Source organism: Nipponia nippon, unplaced genomic scaffold (assembly GCF_047370975.1).
Source record: "Nipponia nippon isolate SJK-2023a ecotype South Korea unplaced genomic scaffold, ASM4737097v1 scaffold_4, whole genome shotgun sequence".
Lineage (NCBI taxonomy): Eukaryota > Metazoa > Chordata > Aves > Pelecaniformes > Threskiornithidae > Nipponia > Nipponia nippon.
The window spans coordinates 112,892,365-112,914,778 of record NW_028262358.1 but is presented as its reverse complement, the minus strand read 5'-3'; the positions used below and the strand labels follow the sequence as shown (position 1 = coordinate 112,914,778).

At 35.5% G+C, this 22,414-nt stretch overlaps 1 protein-coding gene across 1 annotated transcript in view; it reads left to right on the top strand.

The window, feature by feature from the left end:
• The window catches only part of NBAS (NBAS subunit of NRZ tethering complex), a 186,011-nt gene that overhangs the window by 72,966 nt on the left and 90,631 nt on the right, over positions 1-22,414 (top strand). The window contains exons 34-40 of the mRNA XM_009466291.2: positions 1,594-1,751; positions 3,912-4,010; positions 11,163-11,330; positions 11,933-12,046; positions 12,293-12,416; positions 17,352-17,428; positions 17,969-18,106. Coding sequence (XP_009464566.2) covers positions 1,594-1,751; positions 3,912-4,010; positions 11,163-11,330; positions 11,933-12,046; positions 12,293-12,416; positions 17,352-17,428; positions 17,969-18,106 — 878 coding nt within the window. The remainder of the gene's footprint in view (positions 1-1,593; positions 1,752-3,911; positions 4,011-11,162; positions 11,331-11,932; positions 12,047-12,292; positions 12,417-17,351; positions 17,429-17,968; positions 18,107-22,414) is intronic.

The following is a 22,414-nucleotide window of genomic DNA, read 5'->3' as shown; positions in this document are numbered from 1 at the left end:
GAGCAATGTTGGTCTTTTTCTAAATCAATTTAGTTCATTGAGCTCTCTCAAGTGAAGTTGCATACTGTCATTCAGATAATCCTTTATTTTTTGCATCAGAAGCTCAAAATATACCCCAGTAGGGATTCCATTTTTAATTGTCTCCTCAGGACTTTTTTTTTTTTTCTTGTAAGAAAGCAAAGGAAAAAGTTTTGATTTGTCATGTTCAAATCCTGGTTTTGGTATTATGTTTTTATTAATGAACGTTCATGTGTAACACTATTGAGATTGAACATGTATGTTGGTCCATACACATTCATTATCATTTATACATAGTCATGTTTCTTTTCTGTAAAATTCTTTATGGAAACATACTTCAGTATCTTTCTTAAGATGTGTTTCAGTTTGCAGAAGTTCATTCATGTAGTCTAAAATCTGTCTCTGCAATTGCTATCCCACTTATTTATCGCTGGAAACAATTATAAGAAACAAAATTTTGTTAGCCAGCTGGGTAGGGGTCTTGTGTTTAGTTTTCAATCTGAAAACAATGTTATAGGCTGTAGTAATAAGTATTGAGTTTTGTTTCTTACTAAGTTGTGTGCACATTATAAAAGACAGTTCAGGTATCTCTAAACTGGACCTATACTTCTTCAGAGACATTTGCCAGGTCCGTTTGGATATCTCCAAAATTAATTTCTTGGCTTTCTGACAAAAGATCCATGTGATGTATAGGAGCTGTTGAGGCAAGGTGACAGCCAGATTCCTGTAATCTTCTAATGCAGGGAAAATGGATACTAGCTGTTCGTGATATTTCTTTTGCAAGACGAAAACATGCAAATGTTTTTGCCGTATGTAATGCACAAATACATGGAATGGAGATGTACACAGCAAATACCGTACATAATAAGATAGTTACTGAACTATTAGATGTGTAACCTTAGGGGGTTTTCTGTATGCCTCTGGGAACCAGAATTTCTCATTCTTTCTACACTGTACCCCTTTCAAATAGGTAAAAATATATGACTGCAGCTAGTAGGAATGTGCAGGTCTTTTAGATGTCTACCTTTCTATCAAAACTCTTAAAATATTTGATATTTATGTAATTTGTATATATAAGGGTATGAGTGGAGGTAAATGACACATGTGTCAAGATACTAAGGAAGATGGGTTTTGTTTCTTTGGCTCCTTTTTCTGCCTTGAGATTGAGGGGGGGAAATCTGAGATGAATTGAGGTTCTTTTATTATATCAAGTGATATATTTTAGTTTTTTGTTGTCTTTTTTTTTCCAGCCACTCCATTAAGGTGTTTAATATCATGCTCTGAAGTAAATTATGATTTTCTTATTGCAATATGTAAAAATGTAGTGTGTAGGCTTATAGATGCCTATTGTACTGATATTTATAATAAGATAATAATGAATCTTTGCATTTGGTCAGTCTAAAGTTGAGTTACATCTCTGTTTTATGGAGCCTTTATGGTTCCTTTCTTAGGGGATAAATGTTGGCAGGAATGCCACATGCCCTCCGTTTATCTATTTGGTAAGAATTATGCAGCATCTTACTATCGCTTGTGAAGCTTACCAACCTCAGAAGTACGTTTTATGTTCTGTCGTAGGTTATTCTAAAAGCTGGGAAGTATGCAGTCAGCTTGGGCAATCAGAAGGCTACCATGATTTGGGTATGCGTCAGGAACTCATGGCTTTTGCTCTCACACACTGTCCCCCAAGTTCCATAGAGGCGTTGCTGGGAGTGAGCAGTTCACTGCAAACCCAGGTAGGTATTTCTGAAACTTCTTGCATGCAAGCTCAATGCTTACCAAAGTAAAGGGGACTTGTGCTCATTTTTAAGTTTGTTCCTTTAAGTTCCACCCCCAGCAGGTTTATATTTGTTCTACTGTATTTTTCTACTTTCACTGTTATATTTCAACAAACGTGGTCTCTTTATAAGCATTTTTATATGATGAGTTGGCTTCTCAAGTAGGAGTGCAATTGTATTCTTGATCTTTAGTACTTTTAATTTCTTCATTTATTGCCTAATTTGAACATTTTATTTGCAAATGCAGTTAAATTGTTTTTTTTCAGTGTTTTCCAGGTTCTGTCACCTGTTTACATCTTGTAATGCAACTTCATTAAATGCCCACATAAATATCTATTACATGTTTATTCTTACATTTTTATGATCTCTACCCAATATACAGTGAAATTCTTTTCTCGCTGATTGCAACCATGTAATGGTTTTAACAACTACAACAGGCTTTATGTCTGAGCCATCTTTATTAACTCTGCAATGACTGACTTCTTCATAGAATCAGATCTTAGGTATTCAGATGTTCATATTATATATGTGAGAACACGTAATTGTGGCATTTAAATACAAGTTATGGCAAGATGACATAGCAAACCTGTTGATAAGTTTTATTTGAAACTGTAGTGCAGTAATTTAGGTTGTCAAAACGTTAAATTTCTGTTCAGTGTAATTGTGGCTTGGTCTATGTACTATTACTTGTTTAAGAGTTCTTATTTGTCTAAGTTATCTAAGAGTTCACAATGTTCGTAGATTTACCTTTGTGTAATAAAAACATCTTAGAGCACTTGCATTTTGTGTCTGAAGAATGGGGGAGAAGGGAGTAATACCTACAATACATATGCAGTCTAATTAAGACAGCTGCAAACGCGTAGCCTTTTTCTTTACAAAATTGCTTGTATAGCAATGTGTATGAGAAATACAGGCAACATATGAAGGCAGTCTGTGCTGCTTCAGTAACAGGATAACATCAGACTAAAATGCTACAAAAGATTTGAAAGGAAGTCTAGCTCCTGCAAGCTATTAACTATTTTTTTCATCATGAAAGCACTGAAATTTGAGAAAGGTAGGTACAATTATGAGCTTAAATGCAAGTGGAATCTTTGCAGAATTGATATCTATACAGTATAGAAATAAAAGCTTGTTTCCTCCCTTATGTGCCTATACCTGGAATTAGAATTTGAAGTCAAACAAACTTTTAGCACTGTATAAGCCAGAATTTGTTAGACTTTCTGTCAGTTTGCTGCCTCTATATCACTGTCTTGTTCCTCTTAAAGGGTTCATGTCATGTTAGTTGTAGTGCAGTGGAGCTGCGCAGCCACTGGTTATTCCCCTCTTGCATCCCACTTCTTCAAGGGAAATGATTCTCTGTCTTCTCTGCTCACAAAACTTGAGACTGAATTTGTTGCTAAGGTTTCTTTGTTAGTGCAATATCATTGTAGTAAAAGTGCAGTAATGATTAATTTGGTGTTTGCCCCAGGAAGCCAAACCCAAGTCATGATTTCTGTCAAAGCATGTTTAACCAGTTTCTTCTGCAATTACTTTCTCTATAAGCTTAAGCATAAGCTTTTCAGCTCTGCTCATTAATGGTTCTACATGTTCGGTCCAAGCACTCTCTTTTTGAATGTAGATAGATAGACATAAGCAAAGAATCTTTATCAGAAGGTCACGCTGACCAGATGATATATGTAAGTGTCTTTTGTGCACCTTCATCAGTTCTATGACCTGTGGAAATTCTGCTCACAAAACAGTTATCTTGTGTAACGTTTCCTGCTGTGGAGTTGCCCAACACCTCAGAGGCATAGTTCAGATAATGGATGTTTTTTGTGGAAGTTCTTTAGCCTACGTATTACAGCAATGTGTATATAATTAAAAACAAAAATATTCTTATATTGTGTGAAAAATATCATACAAAAATCACAGAGAAGGCAAGGTCATTTTGTCTAGGAACTATAACAGTGAGAGGATGTCAAAGATACCTATGTATTCTTGCTGTCTTCCCCTGCACCCTTGTTTTTCTATCATGGAAGCTTTTACATCAGAATTTCTTGTGTTTCCTATGCCATCAGTTACAATTTTTACATTTGATTATTTGACCGGTAAGAGATTATATTTATTTTGTGTTTATAGATTCTTTATCAGGCTGTGAATTACCAGTTCCTTCCTTCAGAAGGAGGTGAGAATATAAATATCTCAGGACCTTCTTCGTTGATCAGTAAGGATACAGAGGTAAGCTTTAAAGAGTTTTTAAAGTAATGATTTTGTTCTGCATTACGCTGAAGAGCTGAATTTGAATTTTTACCAACACCTACCTGTTTACTAGATAAAATACACAACATTAAATACATCTACTAATTTCTGTTCTTAGATTGTTTTAAGTCCAAGATTTTGCTTATGCATTTATGCTTAGTCTGTTCTGATTTTTCATTGCTGCTTCTTACGCAGTCTTAGCACCACAGGAAAAAAATACAAACCCAGAGGCAGGAGAAGAGGAAAGTGCAACAAAACTTAATACAATAAAATACATTAATGTTGGTTTGATTTTTGATCTATCCAAATTGCAAAGCAAGACATTTGAAAATAAACCTGAGCTACGTATTTAATTAAAAAATGTCTTGAATTAAACTTATTTTCCCCTTTTGTTCTGTGCATCATGAAGTTTATGACTTCTTTGCCGTTTTATAACTTGTGAAATTATTTTTGTGTGCAAGATCAGAAGGAACATTGAGTGTTTTGTGGGAAATAGAGGCAGGGCAGCAGGAAAAATGTCTGCTATTATTCTTTCTACTTTCCATGTTTATTAACAAATTAAGTGTGTACATGTACAATTGCAAGTACATTTCTCTCTTTAAAGAAGATGTAATAACCTATTTATGAAAGAAAGGAGTGTGTTTTTCATCCTTTTCAGAGTGGAAAATTCTAATTTTTTTTAGGTGAAACAGATCAGGGCAGGGAGGGCAAAAACCTTAAAGAAATATAGGAAAGAATAGTGAAAGAAAGAAAAAAAGGTGGTTCATGATGTATAGCCTGGGTTTTTGAGCAAAATATCTGAATTGCAGCCTCCTTAATATCATTACACCCATGGAGAATTTTTACCAATGACAGCTGTAGGTGGAACACGCTAGTCTTTACCTTTGGTGTATTTAACACCATGTAGCTTAAAAAACCCACACCTCTCCTTCATGTTATTGGAATGGGAACAGGCAACTTCTACGTATACGTCTATATTATGTGTATGGTTTTTATATATGTATAGGCATACATGCATACTTTGTATACATATATGTATATGTAAATATACATATTTGCATATATAAAAAATAAATGGGCAGTAAAGTAAAATAGCACTGAAAACAGTATTCAGAGAAAGAGAGCTAAACACTTTATGTATCTGTTAGAATCATTGATATGAAGAACAGGTCTGTTCACTGGCAGGAATGCTTTTATATTCTGGAAAGTGGTAAATGAATCTCTCAGGCAGATCATTAAATAGACGTTAATAAAATTGTGGAATCTTCTGACGTGGGTGTGGATACATATGGTTACAATATTTTAATGTATATAACAAATTTGTCATGCATCACCTTTCATGTGCTGTAGTACTATTGACTGTATGTTGTGACACAAAAATTAGACATGCATATAAATGATTCAGAAACTCATTCAAGGGTTTATCAGAGTTGAGTAAACTCACTAATTAACTTCATTATCAATTCAGTTTGGGTATCTGAAGCAATTTTCATTATGCTGAGGAATTCATAAAATTATCCACTCTTATTTTCTCCAATATATCTTTCATTTTTTGTTTTCCCCTTAGTTGTGGTTGGTTGTCTGTTTAGAACTGGAAGTAGGCAGACAGTTGACCTGGCAAGTTTGTGTGTTGCTGCATTGGGTTTTTTTCTTCCTGTTTTAATACAACTTCATGGCATGTGATATTTCAGACTGTTACACTATGAAACGAGTTCTGTATATTTTCTAATTCTGTCTTTTTGTTCTCTCCAGTTGACTTAATAAGGATTTATAGCTTCTTTCATTTCTTGCAATGACACAGGAGGAAACATAGCCAAGAGTTTAGTCACTGTATAACCCTTCCTTTTGTTACAGAAATCTGAAATGTAGAAAAGCAATATATTCAATAACTCAGTTTCTCTGACTTAACTGAATCCCATAACTGCAATTCCCATAGTTCCACTTCATCTAATTCCTCGTGCTTCACCTTCATTGTCTTGCACAGAATTTCAGTTTCTTCTAAGAAAAAAAAAAACCTAAAAGATTTTTCCCCCTTTCTTTTTACTCCTTTGTTTTTTGCTTATGTCCTGATTAACTTATACCACCCTTTTCTTAAAGAGTTGACAAATGTTCTTCTTTCTCACTTATTGATACCTTTTCAAATTGGTGCTCTAAATGTTATTTTCCTTATCTTGACTTGACTAAGCTTCTTCTAGCATACATGTGTTTGGGTATCCCTTTCTCTGTTGCATTAAAAAAAATACCTATCTGCAAGTATGTCAATTTTCCCTTTCAAAGCTTTAGTGACCTTTTTCTACTCTTCTTACCTTTACCTAGTATTGACTCATTAGTTGCTACTACCATTTTTTTGTCGTATACCAACCTATACCACTAGCTGGTCATACTTGTCAATCGTTCTTCTGTTGATGAACTCCTCTCTAGAAATGTCTAAAGTAATTTCATTTTTGTTAAGTGTTTCCTCTCAAACTTTTTTTCCCCGTGAAACTTGCAGAAATCTTGATACCAGCTGGCTGCATATCTTCACAGATTGCATAGAATTGTGTTATTTAACATTGCTGTCATATTGATTTCAGTATAACTTTTCTTCAAGTTTTTGGTGGTCCTACTCTGAAGGAAATTCCTGATTGCTATGATAAAGATGCATGTAATTATTCTGTAGGAACTAATGCATTTGCACAATGATGTATTTCATTACCTTAACGCCAACTTGTCACTGTTGATTGAGCTCATGGGATCTGTTGGAGAAATTATCCTCTGGAAGCTACAATGATTCCAACATAGCACATTATTTTTAAGCAAAATATTGCTTCCCCAATCCCCACCCTTTTTTCTCTTTGTTGTATGCTACAAATGCCTCAACAACTAATCTTGTGCTTCTCAAAGAAAATATCTTAGTGAGAAAATTAAGATCTTCATTAATAAAGAGCATTTCACCACATTATTGCTATCATTATTAGACTAAAATATAATTCTTAGTCATGAGATGCTGTCTTGTGTATTAACAGTAGAAACAATAACCATCAATTGCCTTGTAAATGAGCTCTGACTTTATGTGAAATCTGCATAGTACTTAAAACATGCATTATGCCTGTTATAAATAAAATCATTATCTTTTACATATCTGAATGTGAAAACTTAATTACTGTAAAGTGGCACATCAGCACAAGAGAAATTTGCAGTTTCAAGTTGCTTTGAAACCAAACACTTCTGTATGAGAGCAGAAATAATTTCTAGAGGTGACTATCTTCAAATTATTGGAATGATTTTCTGAAGCGTTGCTTAAAGAAAAGAAAATTTCTGATTAACAGAGCATTAGCATCTTCTTTGCTTTTGCATTTTTCCCAAGTACTAGATCTGGGAAAAGACAAGATCTTTTAAAACATTTGTGTACATTAAATTGGTATGTCATGCATTTTTATCACTGCTGGTTAGAAATGATTAGGGAATGTTGTATTTATGTAGCATGCACTGGGAACTCTTCCACCCGTGGTCTTTGGAACCTGAGAGCAAAAGTAATGCTCCAGCTGCTGTTTCAAATAGTTGTGATTTTTTTTTTTTAAATTTTATTTTTTGTTGCGATTAACTGGAGCTGTGTTTTGTGGTGTAGTAAATGTACTGGTTTTAATTCTGTAATATCTAAATTAGAATTATTCTTATAGGAAGAAGCAGCTGTAATTCCTAAAGGAATCATGTTCATTTACAGTATCAGTGGACTCTTGTGCAGAGAAAGAGAAAAATCTCAACGTGGAACTCTATATGTGCACTGTTTAAACTCCTGTTGTAGTCAGTGGAGATCCAGTCAATGGTGCATAGAGAATAATGCAGTTAATCAGCCATTAGGTGCTTGATTCAGTTATGTAATCATAGATATCAACAATTTGAGATGCTCTAAGTTATCCTCCTGTCCTTTAGCTACTTGACCCAAAAAGCCTAGGTCCTCTGTCAGATCTACAAGTGTTAAGCAGATATCTTAATTACTGCTATATATCTCGGACAGTCATCAAAGCCTGTGTTTAAGCAGCTGAATCAAATGCATTGTGTATGCTTAAGGCTGGGTTACTTTTTCAGTTCCAGTGACATTATGGCTCTAATAAGAGCTTAGACATCCAGTGACACCTGAATTTGTGTTGTCATCTTGAGGTGAATCTTTTCCATAGTCTCCTATCTAGGGTGTGGGTTATCTTTGCAGGACTGTAGTTTTCAATTAGATTGGTTGATTGGTTATTGTTACGTTTATGGTTGGACTTGATGATCTTAAAGGTCTTTTCCAACCTAAATGATTCTATGATTAGCTGTAACATACACTACGAAAAGAAAGAAACAAACAAACCCAAAACCCTAAAAACCCCAAACCAAAACTCTCCGAGGCACAAAACATAAAGGTAGATTAAGCATGAATAGTTACGTAAAAGATGCTATTTTAAATTCCTGTTTTCTAATGGAGGTACCAAAAAGGAGAAAAAAGAAAAAAGTAAAACTAATACTTGATGTTCTGTCTTATGAACAGGATGTGTTCCACCTCATTTTGTTTCCTTCATAATCTTAATGCATAATGACTCTTAATGCACGTGTATACAGTGTGTGGTTTTTGCATGTGTTGATCGTTGCACCTTGACTAATTGTCATTCAAATTGCCAAAGAAAAAAAAAATCATTGTTTCAAATTTATTACTAATTTATTACTCCTCTTTTGTGGCTTATTTAAAACATACTTGGCTTTGTTATTTGTCCTTGCAGTAGACTGTTTGGAATTATATATATGTGTATATATGAGCACATGTGTATGTGTAAAAATTTTAGCTGTTACTCGATAATTCAGAATTTTGGGGGGTTTTTTACATTAATTTAGATTCATACAAATTTTTGAGCTGCTAATTTAGGATTAATTTGTTGTTGTTATTTTGTTTTTAATCAGAAGTGCTTACTTTTATAAAGGATATATGAAGAAATAATATAAGAAAATAATGTCCCCCAAACACCCCTCAAAACCTCCAAACTATAACTTCTTCCTGAAGATACAATTGAAGTTATCTTCTTAAAATAAGACCTCCAGCAGTCTTTAAGAAATCATTTATTTTATGAGAGATTGATCCAGGATAGCAAAAAGTTATAGGCTGAAAGTGCTGCTGTTCCAGGTACACAGAAGAATGGCTTTTCAGAAAACAGAATTCTTATTTGTGTAGAAAAGACTGTAATTACTCGTAAGAGTTGAAATTCTTTTAGAAAAAATCAATACAGTTTATCTGATAGTGGTAGACCTATAGAAACATACACACCAGCATACAAGTTAGCCCATTAGTTTTCACACTACTGAAGGAGGTTTATTTTAAAAAATGTGTTTTGCTCAAATGCAGTTGAGAACTTGGGGGGGAGGGAGGGGCAGATTTTTTTTCTGGTTCTGTTTTGTTTTGATTTTGTTTTATTTTTTCCCCGTGAAGAATCAGTTAGGTGTCTTGCAGCATCTGCTTGAAAATGGGGACAGAGAGAAAAATTAGTACGCTGTATATAATTTAAAATAAATCACAAAAAGCTTTCGTACTAAATACCAAGACTGGTTTATTTAAAAAAAAAAACAAAAACAAAAACAAAAAAAACCAAACCACCAAGAAATTCTCCCCCACCCCACCAAGCCACCAGACCTAGAATTTTCTATTGCTTTTTACTTTTCAGAGGAATAAAAATTCTGGCTTATTGTACTTGGCATGCTCTTTCTTCATTTGGTGAACTAAGAGCTGAAATTTCCAGTTTAGCCAGTCAGTTAGTGGTGCATCTGTGAAATGCAGAATATAATTTCAGAAAAGATTGGAAAAAAAAAATGCTGAAGCCTTAATGGAAAGAAGGACTTAAGATGGACCTGCTACTTCAGTGGTCAGCTTGAGGCAGTGATTTACTGCATGCTACAGTAAAAGGTACTAAAAATAAGTTCGTCTACAGTGAAACTCTGCCTTATTGAAGCTAACATGTATTGTCACTGAAGTTACGCTGGGACGTAATTCACTTGACCATAACTTGGCATCCTTTTGCTCTGTTTGAAATTTTGTCATGAGTTAGTAAGTTGTAAACTAATACCTCACATTTAGCTATACAGGTAGCATTTTTCTATTTCAATACACTTCAGTGTATGGGGAAATGAATAATAGAGTTGTTAAGGGAGGAATATTGGATATAAAGCTGTTGAAGTTTGCTGTGTGGAGGAGAATATTTGTATTTTCTATTGCTGAAGACAGTGTGTTTACATTAGCATGGTAATTATCTATTTATGTCTAATGTGTAAGCTTTGTAAAGCATGCAATTAACACAAACCTTTCAGGACTGGAATAGCACAGATCAACCAACAGGGATGTTCTGGGTATTATTTAGATGCTTTGCATGAGGAAGAGCTGGTACAGAAAGCTCGATTTGTGGAACATGTCTTCTGCTTTTAAGAATTGACTTACATGTGAGTTTACTGAGACCAAGTGAAGATGTTTTGTAGGATAATGCGTAGATGTATATGTCACGTATTGTAGAAGCAGTTTGGGAGCGAGAATAGGCTGGGGTCTCAATTCTCTTTTGCAGTCTTTTAGGTTTGCTATATTTGGTACCTTGTAAGTGCCAACTGCAGAATTTCAGATCTTGATGATACTTTTTCACTTAGTGTGGAGATGAATGTTTACATCTCTTCACCATTTCCCCTACTGAGAATTCAACTTAATTAATGCTACCTCTGTACAAATACAGGATTGTCTCTACTATCAGCTTTCTTGAATTAGTGAAGATTAATTTTAGCATACTCAATCTCCTCATTTGTAGAGAGATCATTATTCTAACAGAAGCATTCAACAATTGTGTAAAACATTACCACTATAAACTTCGGAATTAAAAACAGCTGGTGTCTGTGGAAACAAGAGGTTATAGTTGAATAAGGGGCAAAATGTTCTACTGGTCACGCTACTCACTTCACGTTGAAACTTCTAAATCACTTTTAACTTTTCTTTTGTTTATTTTTACAACAGCTGTTGCTTAAATTAATGATCATTAAAATATGTTATTAACATAGTGTTCTTTATCTCTAATGCATTTGTCTTTAGGTCATTAGCCTAATTAAAGCATGAGTCTAACACTTGCTGTTGTGTGTTGGATATGCTCACAGGATGAAACCAACGTCTCCTCTAGCCAGTCTGCTGATTTGTTGTACTGGACGACATCAAAAACCATGAAGGTGTTGTCTAACACAACTATGACTACAAAAGCCATGCTGCATGCTGTCAGTGATGGACAGTGGTGGAAGAGATCATTAACTTATCTTCGACCATTACATGTAAGGGATTGCTGATGTGTCTGCAGATGTTTACACATTCACTGATACATTAGTATAAAAGCTGGGCTCCTTTATAGGTATCTGATAACTGGAGACTTCAAATCAATAAATGAACTAGAGACATCAAGGGATTGTTTGCAAGCAAATCCCAAAGAAAGGAAGAGTCTAAAGCTATTTCCTTTTCTTGTTTTCTAATCTGTTTTCTCCTGCTTTTTTAGCATAGTGTGAGAAAGCATAGTTGAAATTTGGCAGAACTTCAGAATTTTGGGGAAGAAAGCAGTGAAGTCCACTCTTTAAATATATATCATTTTATATTCAAAGCTGTTCCTTTTCAGTTTCTCTTTTCTACATTTTCTACTTCAGTGGATTTTCCATAATATTTATGATACTGCTTTCTCTGATACTACTTTTGAGCATGATTCTCTTTTTTTAAAAATACTGGACCTCATTCAGCGTTGGTTTATGTAACATGACTTCTGTCTTTCTCCCCAGTGAATTCAAGGATATTTTCATTTACAGTTGCTTCCCTTCTGCAGAGCAGTTACAGACTTTTTAATGAGCTTTTTTTATGACTAGGCTCAACTATACTTTTTTTTTCCCAGGGCCAAGAATTTGGAGACATATTAAAAAGTGGGCCTGGAGAAAATGCCACTGTGGAAAAACAAGGCTGTCATCCATTTTATGAGTCTCTAATTGCTGATCCATATGTTGCAGAAGTAAGTTTCTGTTACAGAATTCTGAAGTGTTATTTTTCTGTTGAGATCTTATAGTTAAGTAACAATATGGATTTTGGAGTATTTGTGTGACTTGAAATTTTGTGCGATAGTAGGAGAAAATCCAGAATTAAACAGAAAGGAAAGCAAATGCAGGAACTGAGGTAGATAATTGCATCTGCTGCAAGTGAACTAAATATAACTGCAGGGTATAGTGCGCATGTGTCAGTTACCTTATTTTACTTCTAGTCTGAAATCAGCTATGGCACATACCAGAACAATTCTTTGGAAAGCTTTGCAGAAGTATTGCTCAGAACAGAGAAACTGACAGAAACAAAGAGTGAAGGAAAAGACCTACTTCCAACTACAGAAGGTATGGGTACATGTATATTCACTCCTGTGTTTACTATATATAGTAAATATAGGAGAATCTATGGATGGGTTTAAATATGGAGAATTGCATGCAATGGTTTGATGTATTGTTTGGTTATTTTGTGTGAATTGTGATTGAGTTTAACATCTTACGTTGGTAAGTAGTCTTGATAGAAGTAGCTGCAGAGTTTTCAAGAGAAGTGGTATTTTTGAAAGGAGTTGCTCAGTAAAGACTAGAAATCTGAAATCTGAAAGTTGGCTTTAAATAAGCAGAAATTGAGATTTGGGGGCTGACAAAGATATGAACACTGCGGGGGGGGGATTTTGAAGGTTTCATGAATACTACCACATACAGATACTTGATTTGCAACCCAGTGTTAATGTTATTTGTATGTATGCCTGTGTATTCACTTGTTCACATTCTGTGCCATTGTATATATTGCTTTCAGTATTGCAGGGTTATTACAGTATTTTATTTGCGAATTAATGCTTAGCTGCAGCTTCTGGAATCACTAGAACTTTCTGTCTTCTTTTGAAATTTCTACATTTTATAGGTTATACTCAATAATTTGTTAACAGAAAGTTTCACTTTTTAAAAAAAACCAACAAACCACACAAAACCACCTATGATTGTTTGTCTTTCCTTTTGGCTGTCTCCTGCTGGTTTAAGAAATGAACTGTTTATATATTTACATGCTGTTAGTGTCTTTTGAAGGGAGATATCTGTATTATATTTTACTACATGGTAAGTTCCGCCATGAAAAATGAGTATATTAAATCACTTGCAATATGAGAAAAGTTTCAAGTGCGACTTTCTTCATAAGCCACACAGTTTTATTTCAACTGTTTAGTGAAAACCAGCATGTTTGTGTTACAAGTATATGATTCAGTAGTTTGAGGTATGTGATATTTCTACAGATAACCTGTACGGTTGTAATATAATAACATTGTGAACTAGAAAAGGTCAGCAACAGCTTGTAAAAATGTGAAAATATCCCCATTTAGTTCCTTTCATGCTCTCTTAATGCAAAAACAGTTTTAAATCAGTACTTAGAATCTCTTTTCTTGTATGCTGAAAGCCCATAGGCTTCTAGCTCTGATGCTTGTGTCTTGAGGGGGAGGCAAGGATTAAAAAGCATTCATTGCTTTTTTAGGGCAAATGATGTTAGTTGGCAGATCTTTGGTAATACTTCCTGCTCCAACTTGAGTAATTGGAACTGGTTGTTTACAGTTCAGTGGCTGCCTTTGAGATGGAAATTTCAGTTTTGGGGACTTTTTGCTTGAAGAAGAAAAGAAATTTTAGATTCCAGCTTTAGTTCTTGAGCCTCTATCTTCCTCCTCTTAAATGTGCAGACTACTGTTTTTACCATTTTAATACTTCTGTTCTCTTCCACCACTCTTATTCTATAGTCAATCTGAATTTCACTTATGAGTCTCTCCAACTGTGCTATGGAACTGAGAGGTCTGTGTTTTCCTCTGGAAAACTGAGCTATATCTATTCTGTACTCAGCAATCCTGCTGTATGACACCTTTTGGTAGTCAGTAGACAGCGTTCTTACGCATAAGTGTAATGTAGCTTTCTGTAAATGAATAGATTGGTAATTTGCTAATTGTAATGCATTTAGCCCTGGATTAACAGTTTTGGATTGCACCTCTTCCCCCTTCTTAACGCTTTGATTTATCAGTTCCCATGAAAGTCCTTATGATCAGTTAACATTTTCAGGATTGTGGAGCTTGAAAACGTGCATATTAATAGCACACCACCAAAATTTGAAATAAAAAAATCATGCAGATATGAACCCCATTTACTATTCTGTGTTTTTTCCCATATTTTCAGTGTTACTCTAAGGTTTTGGGAGGATTTTGCAATATGAAACTTGAATGCTAACATGAGTTATTGGCTACCGTACTAGTAACTAACAAACATAGCAGATTTCATTTGATTTTGCTGACAAGTTTGAATCCTATTCGTTTCCTTCTAGTTACCTTCTAGGACAGCTACAGCAGCAGGTTTCAGCTCCATTAGAAGAATCAATGAACCTGGAAGAAGACGCAGTTTAGCAAAGAAGCCCTAGTTGTACTTAGCACATTGTCCTAAGAGAAGCTGAAGTATACATCACACTCTCTTTATTACTATAGCAGTGTCATGCTCCAGGTGTGAGGGAATGGCTAAACACTTTCCCCAGAGGCAGTGTGAATGATAAAACTCAAGATAATGTTTGCTGCTGCTTTTGGGGATTTGATAAGGTCACAAGCCTTGAACTTTTCTTGTCCTTTCTATGTGGATGTAGGTCGTAGACTGAGCATTTTCGAGTTAAGTGGTAACACCCATCACTTTGGGTTTAGTAAAGCACTCTTTCCTCAGTTGTACTATTGTAGTGCATCCAGACTTAGCGTGGCCAAGGCAATGTTGTGCATCTCTGTTTAATGTAGTTGTCTTTCTCAATTAGGGATTTGATGGGGAGGTTGAAGATGGGATCTGAATGGGAAGTTACTACAATTGATGGCTGAATTTCATTGTAACCAGATTATGTACTAAACTCAAAGTAAACCTAAGAAAGTCGGTCATACCTATTAATCCTTAGGAGTTTTAGAACAAAGAATAGCTTTGTTTTCCATGATTTTGAAATTGCTTGCAGATATGGCTGTTTAACTGAAATATATACTTTTAAGTTTAGTGAGATTTTATCACATGCTAAATGAACAATTGAACACTTGAAGCAGTTTTTGCATGTTTTTTCTGAGAAAAAAACATGGAAAAATGGTTGAAACGTCCTAGGTATTGATAAATTCCAGTTTTCGCAAGTAAACCATTTTCCGTAGGGCTTCACTGGGAGACAGTTGTGTATACGCGTGTTTGTTTATATGTAAAGTAGGCATCTGTATATGGATACATGAACACGTGTCTGCACACAAGCACACAGAAAATTTACATTTATTGAATCAGTACAGGGTTTTTTTTTTTTCTCAGAAGGGATGACAGTGGAGGCAGGTCTTTCTTCTTAAGTACATTCTGGCAACTGGGATGCCTTTGTGTTGAGCTTCATGAAAGTATGAATAAAATCGTATTGTTTTCTGGCCTTGTATTGGTGCTATGTTCTTTATCATGATTGTTATCTGAATGGTGAAGATAAATTTTTGCTAGTGTGGCAGTTGTCATGTTGGGGATGTTAAGTTGGAAGAGAACCCACAATTTATAATGTATTGCTGAGGCTTTGCAATCATTCATTTTCCAGAGAAAGGGAGAAGAGTGCCGAGCCCAAATTCTTCTTTCCCTCCTCCCAGTTTTTTCTGTTCAACTAGAGGTGGTTGTAAGAATATATAAAGTAACTTTGCTTGTGCTTGGAGTAGGAAATACCAGTTTTGCAAACTAATTCATCAAGATTTTAATATTCAATATTTCTCGAGTCCTGTTATCTTTGCTTGGACAGCATGCAGGTTATTTTGAATGTAGCAGAAACAAGCTGTCAGCAGCAAGAAACTATTGGTAAAGCTATTTGAAGCATAGAGCGTAGGTGCTGTTGGACAGGCTTGTATTTGCAGTAACTGTGACATATTGCCATGTAGACAGCATCTGTGATGACATGTCACATAGAAATTTGTTTTTTGTATCTGGCTGAGGGCCAGGATGTACATCCACTTCAGGCTGATGGCAAATTAATGATAATCTGAAAATTGTAGTTGGTCACTCAAACCTTTTATAAATCATTCTTTGGAACAAAGAAGTCACTGGGGGGCTGTGTGTGTAGAGTAATCAGGTTTCTTGCCAGCGTGCCCTCAAGAGTAGTTTGTGTAATGTGGGAATATAGGTATCTTAGACTTCCTTAAAATAAAAAAAGAGCTAAATTGCTGGAAGATGGCTTCTGCTGATTGGAATAATAATAATAATATCGTCTATTTTAAAAAAAGGAAACTATAATGTTATTTTCCTGACATAATTTCTTATGCAATTTCTGGCTCAGGTTTCATAAGATTTTTGAAGTTGTCCCTGGAACTAATAACTTATATTCTCTACTGCCAAAAGTGAATATTAAGTGCATCACCAGAATCGTTACTCAGTAATTGTTTGTTGGAACTTCCCTAGCAATCACAGTGATGCTTGACTTTAGTACAGAAGGAGATAACTGCATGAAGGAGAGATCCTGTTACTAATTAACAAATCTTGGGTGCTCACATTGTGTCTGTGTATTGGTTCTCCTATTTGCGTAGTGTAAAATATAGTGGGTTTTTTAAACAAAAAAACAAGTTTTGCATCTATATGGTAGGAAAAGCAGGTAATTTTTCTGTCAGTTTTATCAGAAGCGTATCTTTTTATAATCAGAATAATTATTCTTTGATGCATTAATTTTGACTCTGTTGTTGTGCTGATATTTCTGTTTGCAATATGTGGAAGGACCTGGTTTTGGTGTTTCACTGTTCTTATTTAAAATTCATGTTACACTTACAGCTGTCTTTTTTTTTTTTTTTTTTTTTTAAGACAGAAGTTTTTAACATGGTTTGTTGTGTTAAGTGATAAGTGAATTAGAGCTCAGGCTTGAAGTGAAGACATTTTGTACTCTTCCTCTGGTTGATATCTTCAAATGCTTACAACATTACATTGCTGCCTTGATTTTACAAGCAGAAGATTTACTTGTCGTAAATCAGTACAGGTGATATTTTAGTGGCTTTGTTTAGCATCTGTTACTGCATAGTCTCATTCTTGTTTGGTTAATGCATCAAATGCTTTGCCTGGAAGTCAAGGTAAAGCTGTGCTGCAGTTTAATTACATATTATCTGTTTCTGGATTGCACTGATAAGTGTTTAATTAAGTATGTATAGAGTGCTTCAAGCTAGTGTCTAATAAAATACGGTTACACTGAAAACATTTCATTTGCTAACTGTCAAGGCTAGATGGGTCAGTAATCAAAGCTTTATTTCCACTCCCTATATGTTGCAGTTCTGCTACAACTGGCAAGTGATGCTTTACCAAATGATATGGCCTTGTCCCTTGCCTATCTACTTGCACTGCCGCAGGTATGTTGATAGTGATTTTGCTCTGTATGTTTTTACCAGGAAAGACCACTCATAGCATTTCAAAATTCCATAAGAAAATTTAATTTCCTTAGGGCTTTAAAATCTAAGTCTTTGCATTCAGTTAAATACGCATTTTTATAGTTTGGCCTCGTGCATTTAAAGGAAACTCAGAACAAATGCTGTTGGACTGGCTTTATGAGCATGGCACTGGTGAAAAGACACATTTTCTTACTTAATAATTGGGCCACCTGACTGACAGTTCTAATGTAGCTCAGAAATATGGATAATAACTTTGTGGTATAGAAGCAGCAAAAATGTAGTTGGAAAATCGTTCTGGTTAGGTATTTGTGCAAGGGGAGAAAAACATCATAATGTAGAATTATCTTCGTGTGTGTGTAGGTTACTGATTTACTTCTGTGCCAGAAAAACACATTCAGAGCTATTTCTAAATCACAGCAAGTAGCTTTTTAGAAAGTTTGTGCACTTAATGTTGTGTGCTTGTTAATTCTTTCATCTAAATTAATGCTCTCTTTCTTCTAGGTGGTAGATGCCAACAAATGCTTTGAAAAGCAATTACATTCTGCGTTATCTCTCCAGCTGGCAAGTTATTACTATAGCCTGCAGATCTATGCTCGTTTGGCACCATGTTTCAAGGACAAATGTCACCCTCTCTACAGGGTTAGTACTCTTTCTTTTTAAAGTCATATTCATTAATGTGCAGCATTAAAGCTATTCTAAAAAGCCAGTACATGAGTTAAGCCTGTTAAGGAGCTGATCTGACTTACACCGTGAGCAGCCTGTTCAGTTACGTGTAATTATTCTTCTACAGTGCAGTAAACAGACAAGTACTTCACAATTTGTGGAAGAGTTTTTGAAGCACAATATCAAGTGTCATTTATAGGTAATAACACTCTCAGTCTTCAAAGTAGCTTATAAACACTGAGCAATAATGAGCATAGCCTATGGTGTCATCTTGCAATACTGATGCAATATAGTACTTCCTAGGAAGAGTCAAGTGTCCATTTAAACAAGAAGAGTGCTATTCAAAAAGTTTCCATAGCCTTCCTTGAGGTGTGTTGTTTTGTATTTTAGTTTACCTGTGGTGTTCTGAAAATTCATCCTCATTCATTCACGAATTTTTTTATTTCCTTTGGCAAGTGTCTCTTTTTGAAATGGCACAGCTTTGCTTCTTATTCATCACCTGTGATTAAAGCAGTTACATGGTAAACTCTGAACTAAATCAGAGGTGACATACCAAAGTTCAGTAAGGCACCAATTGCCATTCCTGCTAAGATACCTGAGTAAAAACTCTTCTTTGCCACTCCAAGAGAGCCTTTCTGAATTTACCCCAGTTCCTTCCTCCTGTACAGAAGCTCTCTCTAGACTGTTTGGTTTTCAGCCTAGCTCTGCATTACAGCTAAAAGAACACTTCTGGTTACAAGTTTTCTGAAAAGAGGGACCACTAATCACCACCGTGGCATAAGAGGAGATTTTTTCCATGTTCAGAATTATTCCTAATTTACAGAGGGAAAGCCAGTTTTGATATTTGCCCAGTTCTGCAATTAGGCAGCCTTTCATGTTTCTGCTGAGATTTGCATTCTATCTTCTGTTTAGAAGCTAAAGGAAAACTTAGCCCACAACTGAAATTTGTGGGGCTTGCAAAATAGGTTGCTTGTGAGGAATTCATTCATGTTTGTTAAATAGCTTTCTTTGAGTCTAGGTCCACCTGTTGCAAGACACCTTTGATAAAAAAAAGATTTTTTTATTTTAGTTCAGCTTTTCTAGACAATCTTACTTTATAGAAAGAGCTATGAAGTCTTTTGGAAGAGTAAGTCATAAGAAGGAGGACAGAGATGTTAGATTGAACTATTTCTACTCCAATTGCTGTTTAATAAGCAAAGTCTTACCAATAGCACCATGTAGTTTATCTCTTACTGATATGATCTTTGGCTAAATCTTTTGTTCCATCTTGGTAAAATATTTTATGTGACTGTGATAAGCAGTGAATTCTGTTGTTTGCTAAAAAAAAATATATGCTTAAGTACTACTTGTAAGCAGTAGCTTTGGAAAACAACTGTATGAGAAGATCCTGAGTGAACAGCACACCAAGAAAAATAAAATAAAAAAATAATAATAAAAAGAAAAAAGAGATCTGAATGCCCAATAAGAAAAAACCACAGGAGAATACATTCATTGTTACTAATTCCAAGGGTATCCAGTTGAGGGAGTGTCACTGAATTAGATAAGGAGAAATAGAAACAAATGCTTTTGAGCAAAATAAGTAGTCCCATCTAGCCCCCCCCCCCCCCCCCCCCAAAAAAAAACAAACCACAAAACAAACAAACAAAAAACCCCAACCCAAAAAACCCAAACAAACAAAAAAATAAACAAACCACAGCCCACCCAGACTGAAATGCTCAGTTTCCACTGCAAATCAGCTGTTTGTTTAAAAGTACATCTTAAATACTGGTAATAAAGAATGTCTCTGCTTCCAAGTTGCTTTCCTCAAATGCCATACCAGTTTTTATCCATGGAAACAGATCTAGCCATGGGTTTTATTTTTGTGTTTCCTAAGAGCTCGGGGGGGGGGGGGGGGGGGGGAAGCCCTGATCTTAAACTTTTATGGTACAAACTTTTATGAAGATGATAAACTCAGTTGTAGACATAATTCCATAGCAGATTGTCTTCCAGCTCATGCCATTGGTGTCTTGAATCACCTTTATCTTCTGACTGTTTCTCAAAACAGAAGTGCGTCCCTAGGTCCTTTAATGATATAATTCAAAGCTATGCGTTATTCTTATATGATAACTGAGAGCATTTTTGTGGGTGAAGGTGTATAACCAATCCTTTTTTCCCCCTGTTCTAAATCTTTACATATTCAGTAAAGATCTAAATCTGGCACTTCTGCCACGTGCTTAGAAGGTGGATCCTCAAGATCATAGAGTGTATTTTTCTGTTTAACAGCATCTGAGTCACAGTAGGTGTAATTTCTCTAGTCCATTGAATCAAGTACCCTGTCTGAAAACTCTAGCTGAATTTATAAGAAGCTGTATAGAAGCATGGAGAAGTCTACACTTCCTATGTCTACTTTAAAATAACATAAATCTTTCAAAACAGTACATGAGTACCTCTGGCATAATGGGAGAAATGTTCTCAGAATGAAAATGACAGATGTGTCATAAGGATAATGGGGAGTAAGGGGGAGAGTTCCTCTTCCACTGGCTCAGACAGGCTTTTAGGACTTGCTAGTTAGTCAAGAAAGACATTTTGAAGGAATGATTGGGTCTGTTGGATGAAGACTTGATTTTTTTTTTTTTTTTTTACTGTGGCATGAAATACTGACAGCTAGTATATGCACATCAAAACAGAATCATAAATTGCCAGAAATTCTCATTAACTTTTTTTGCAGTGTTGATGACCAAAAGGAAATCAGCTTGATACTTTATATTTCTGATGAAGTTATTACTTTGCTTTAAGGAGAAGACAAGGGATTTGAGTGTAAAGTACTGCTTTAGTTTTGTACCCAAGACAATTTTGAATTTTAGTTGTTATAATAATATAAACATAATAGTTATAGTTTAGGGCATCTGAGCTATATTCGTTTCTTATCCTGAGGAAGATGTTAAAGGAGCTCTACAACCAAATAAAACCACAAATAAAGGTCTGTAAGAATAATGCCAGACAGAAGAAGAGAAGAGAATTTCCAGAAATGGACTGGCTGTGGAAGGCATTGGTGTGAGGAGACTTCATTACCCTTGGAGAAGCTGTATTTATTTCTGGTTTAGGTCTGTACTGGGCCTGGCAGGGATGGGCGGACTTTCTTCATAGCAGCCCCTATGGTGCTGTGCTTTTCGTTTGTGGCTAGAAGTGTTGATAACACACCAGTGTTTTGGCTGTTGCTGAACCCTGCTTGCACAGCATCAGAGCTGTCTCCCCACTGCCACTCTGATCCACTGCTCACTACTTCCCAGTCTTGATGGATGAGAAGAAAAGCCGTACAGCTAGGCAAGAAATGTGCTGGATAATTTTTGCTGTTAACAGCTTATCTCCTTATTTGTCCTATCCCGGTGATCTGATAAGTGACTAGAATAAATATATCAAGGGGATTGTTCGCTCTAGAAAGGAGTGAAAAAGTTTAATTACCCTAAGGTTAATTAATATGTTATGTACCTGTCCTCATGCTAATAATCTAATGCTGAGGTGTTTCTGTGATTTTGGAGAGGAGTATTTTACTGACCTTAGCTGGGGGGCAAGCTTTTTCTTGGAGCATCAAGCAGTAGTTCTAACAAATACTGCTAAGTTGCAGAGGGGAGTGGGAATTTTGCAATTAATAGCAGATGAAGAAAGTTGCTCTTACCAGAAAATTCTTAGGTTTTTATTCCTTACCCGTTACTTTCATTCAAGAAAATTAATTTGATTCGTGTTCTGTTGTGCATTGCAACTGGCAATATGTTGAAACAGTAACCTCAGAGATTCTTCTTAGTGATGCTTTTCATGCAGTCTAGAGTTGGTGAGGAAGCTGGGAGCTCAGTTCCACAGAGTTAAGTAGCCTGATATAACTGGCTTTTCAGTCACTATGTGAAAAGGTGCATTTATACAGTGAACTTGTGCTCTGTGCACTTAGCCTGCTTCCCTTTTCTGTTGCTTGCCGCTTACAGAAGCCTCTAACAGTCTCTCTGTAAGAGGCAGAATTAGGTCTGCTTTCGCCTCACATAAATTCAGTGTCTACAAGGTAGGGTTTTTTTTCTGGTTTTGTTTTTGTTTTATCTCTCTGTATCACAGCCACTGTGTATTTTAGTTCCTGTTCTGTTTCTCTTTATTCCTGTCCTTGTTAGACCATTGTTTTTGTCTATTCACATCTAACTTCATAAGACCATATTTAGACTCTCTATACTGCCCCCACCTCAATGGCTTCTGTAGGCTTTAAGTGCATTAAGTGGCTGTGACAAATATGTCATGTGTGTCTTATTCTCTCATCTCCTTTCC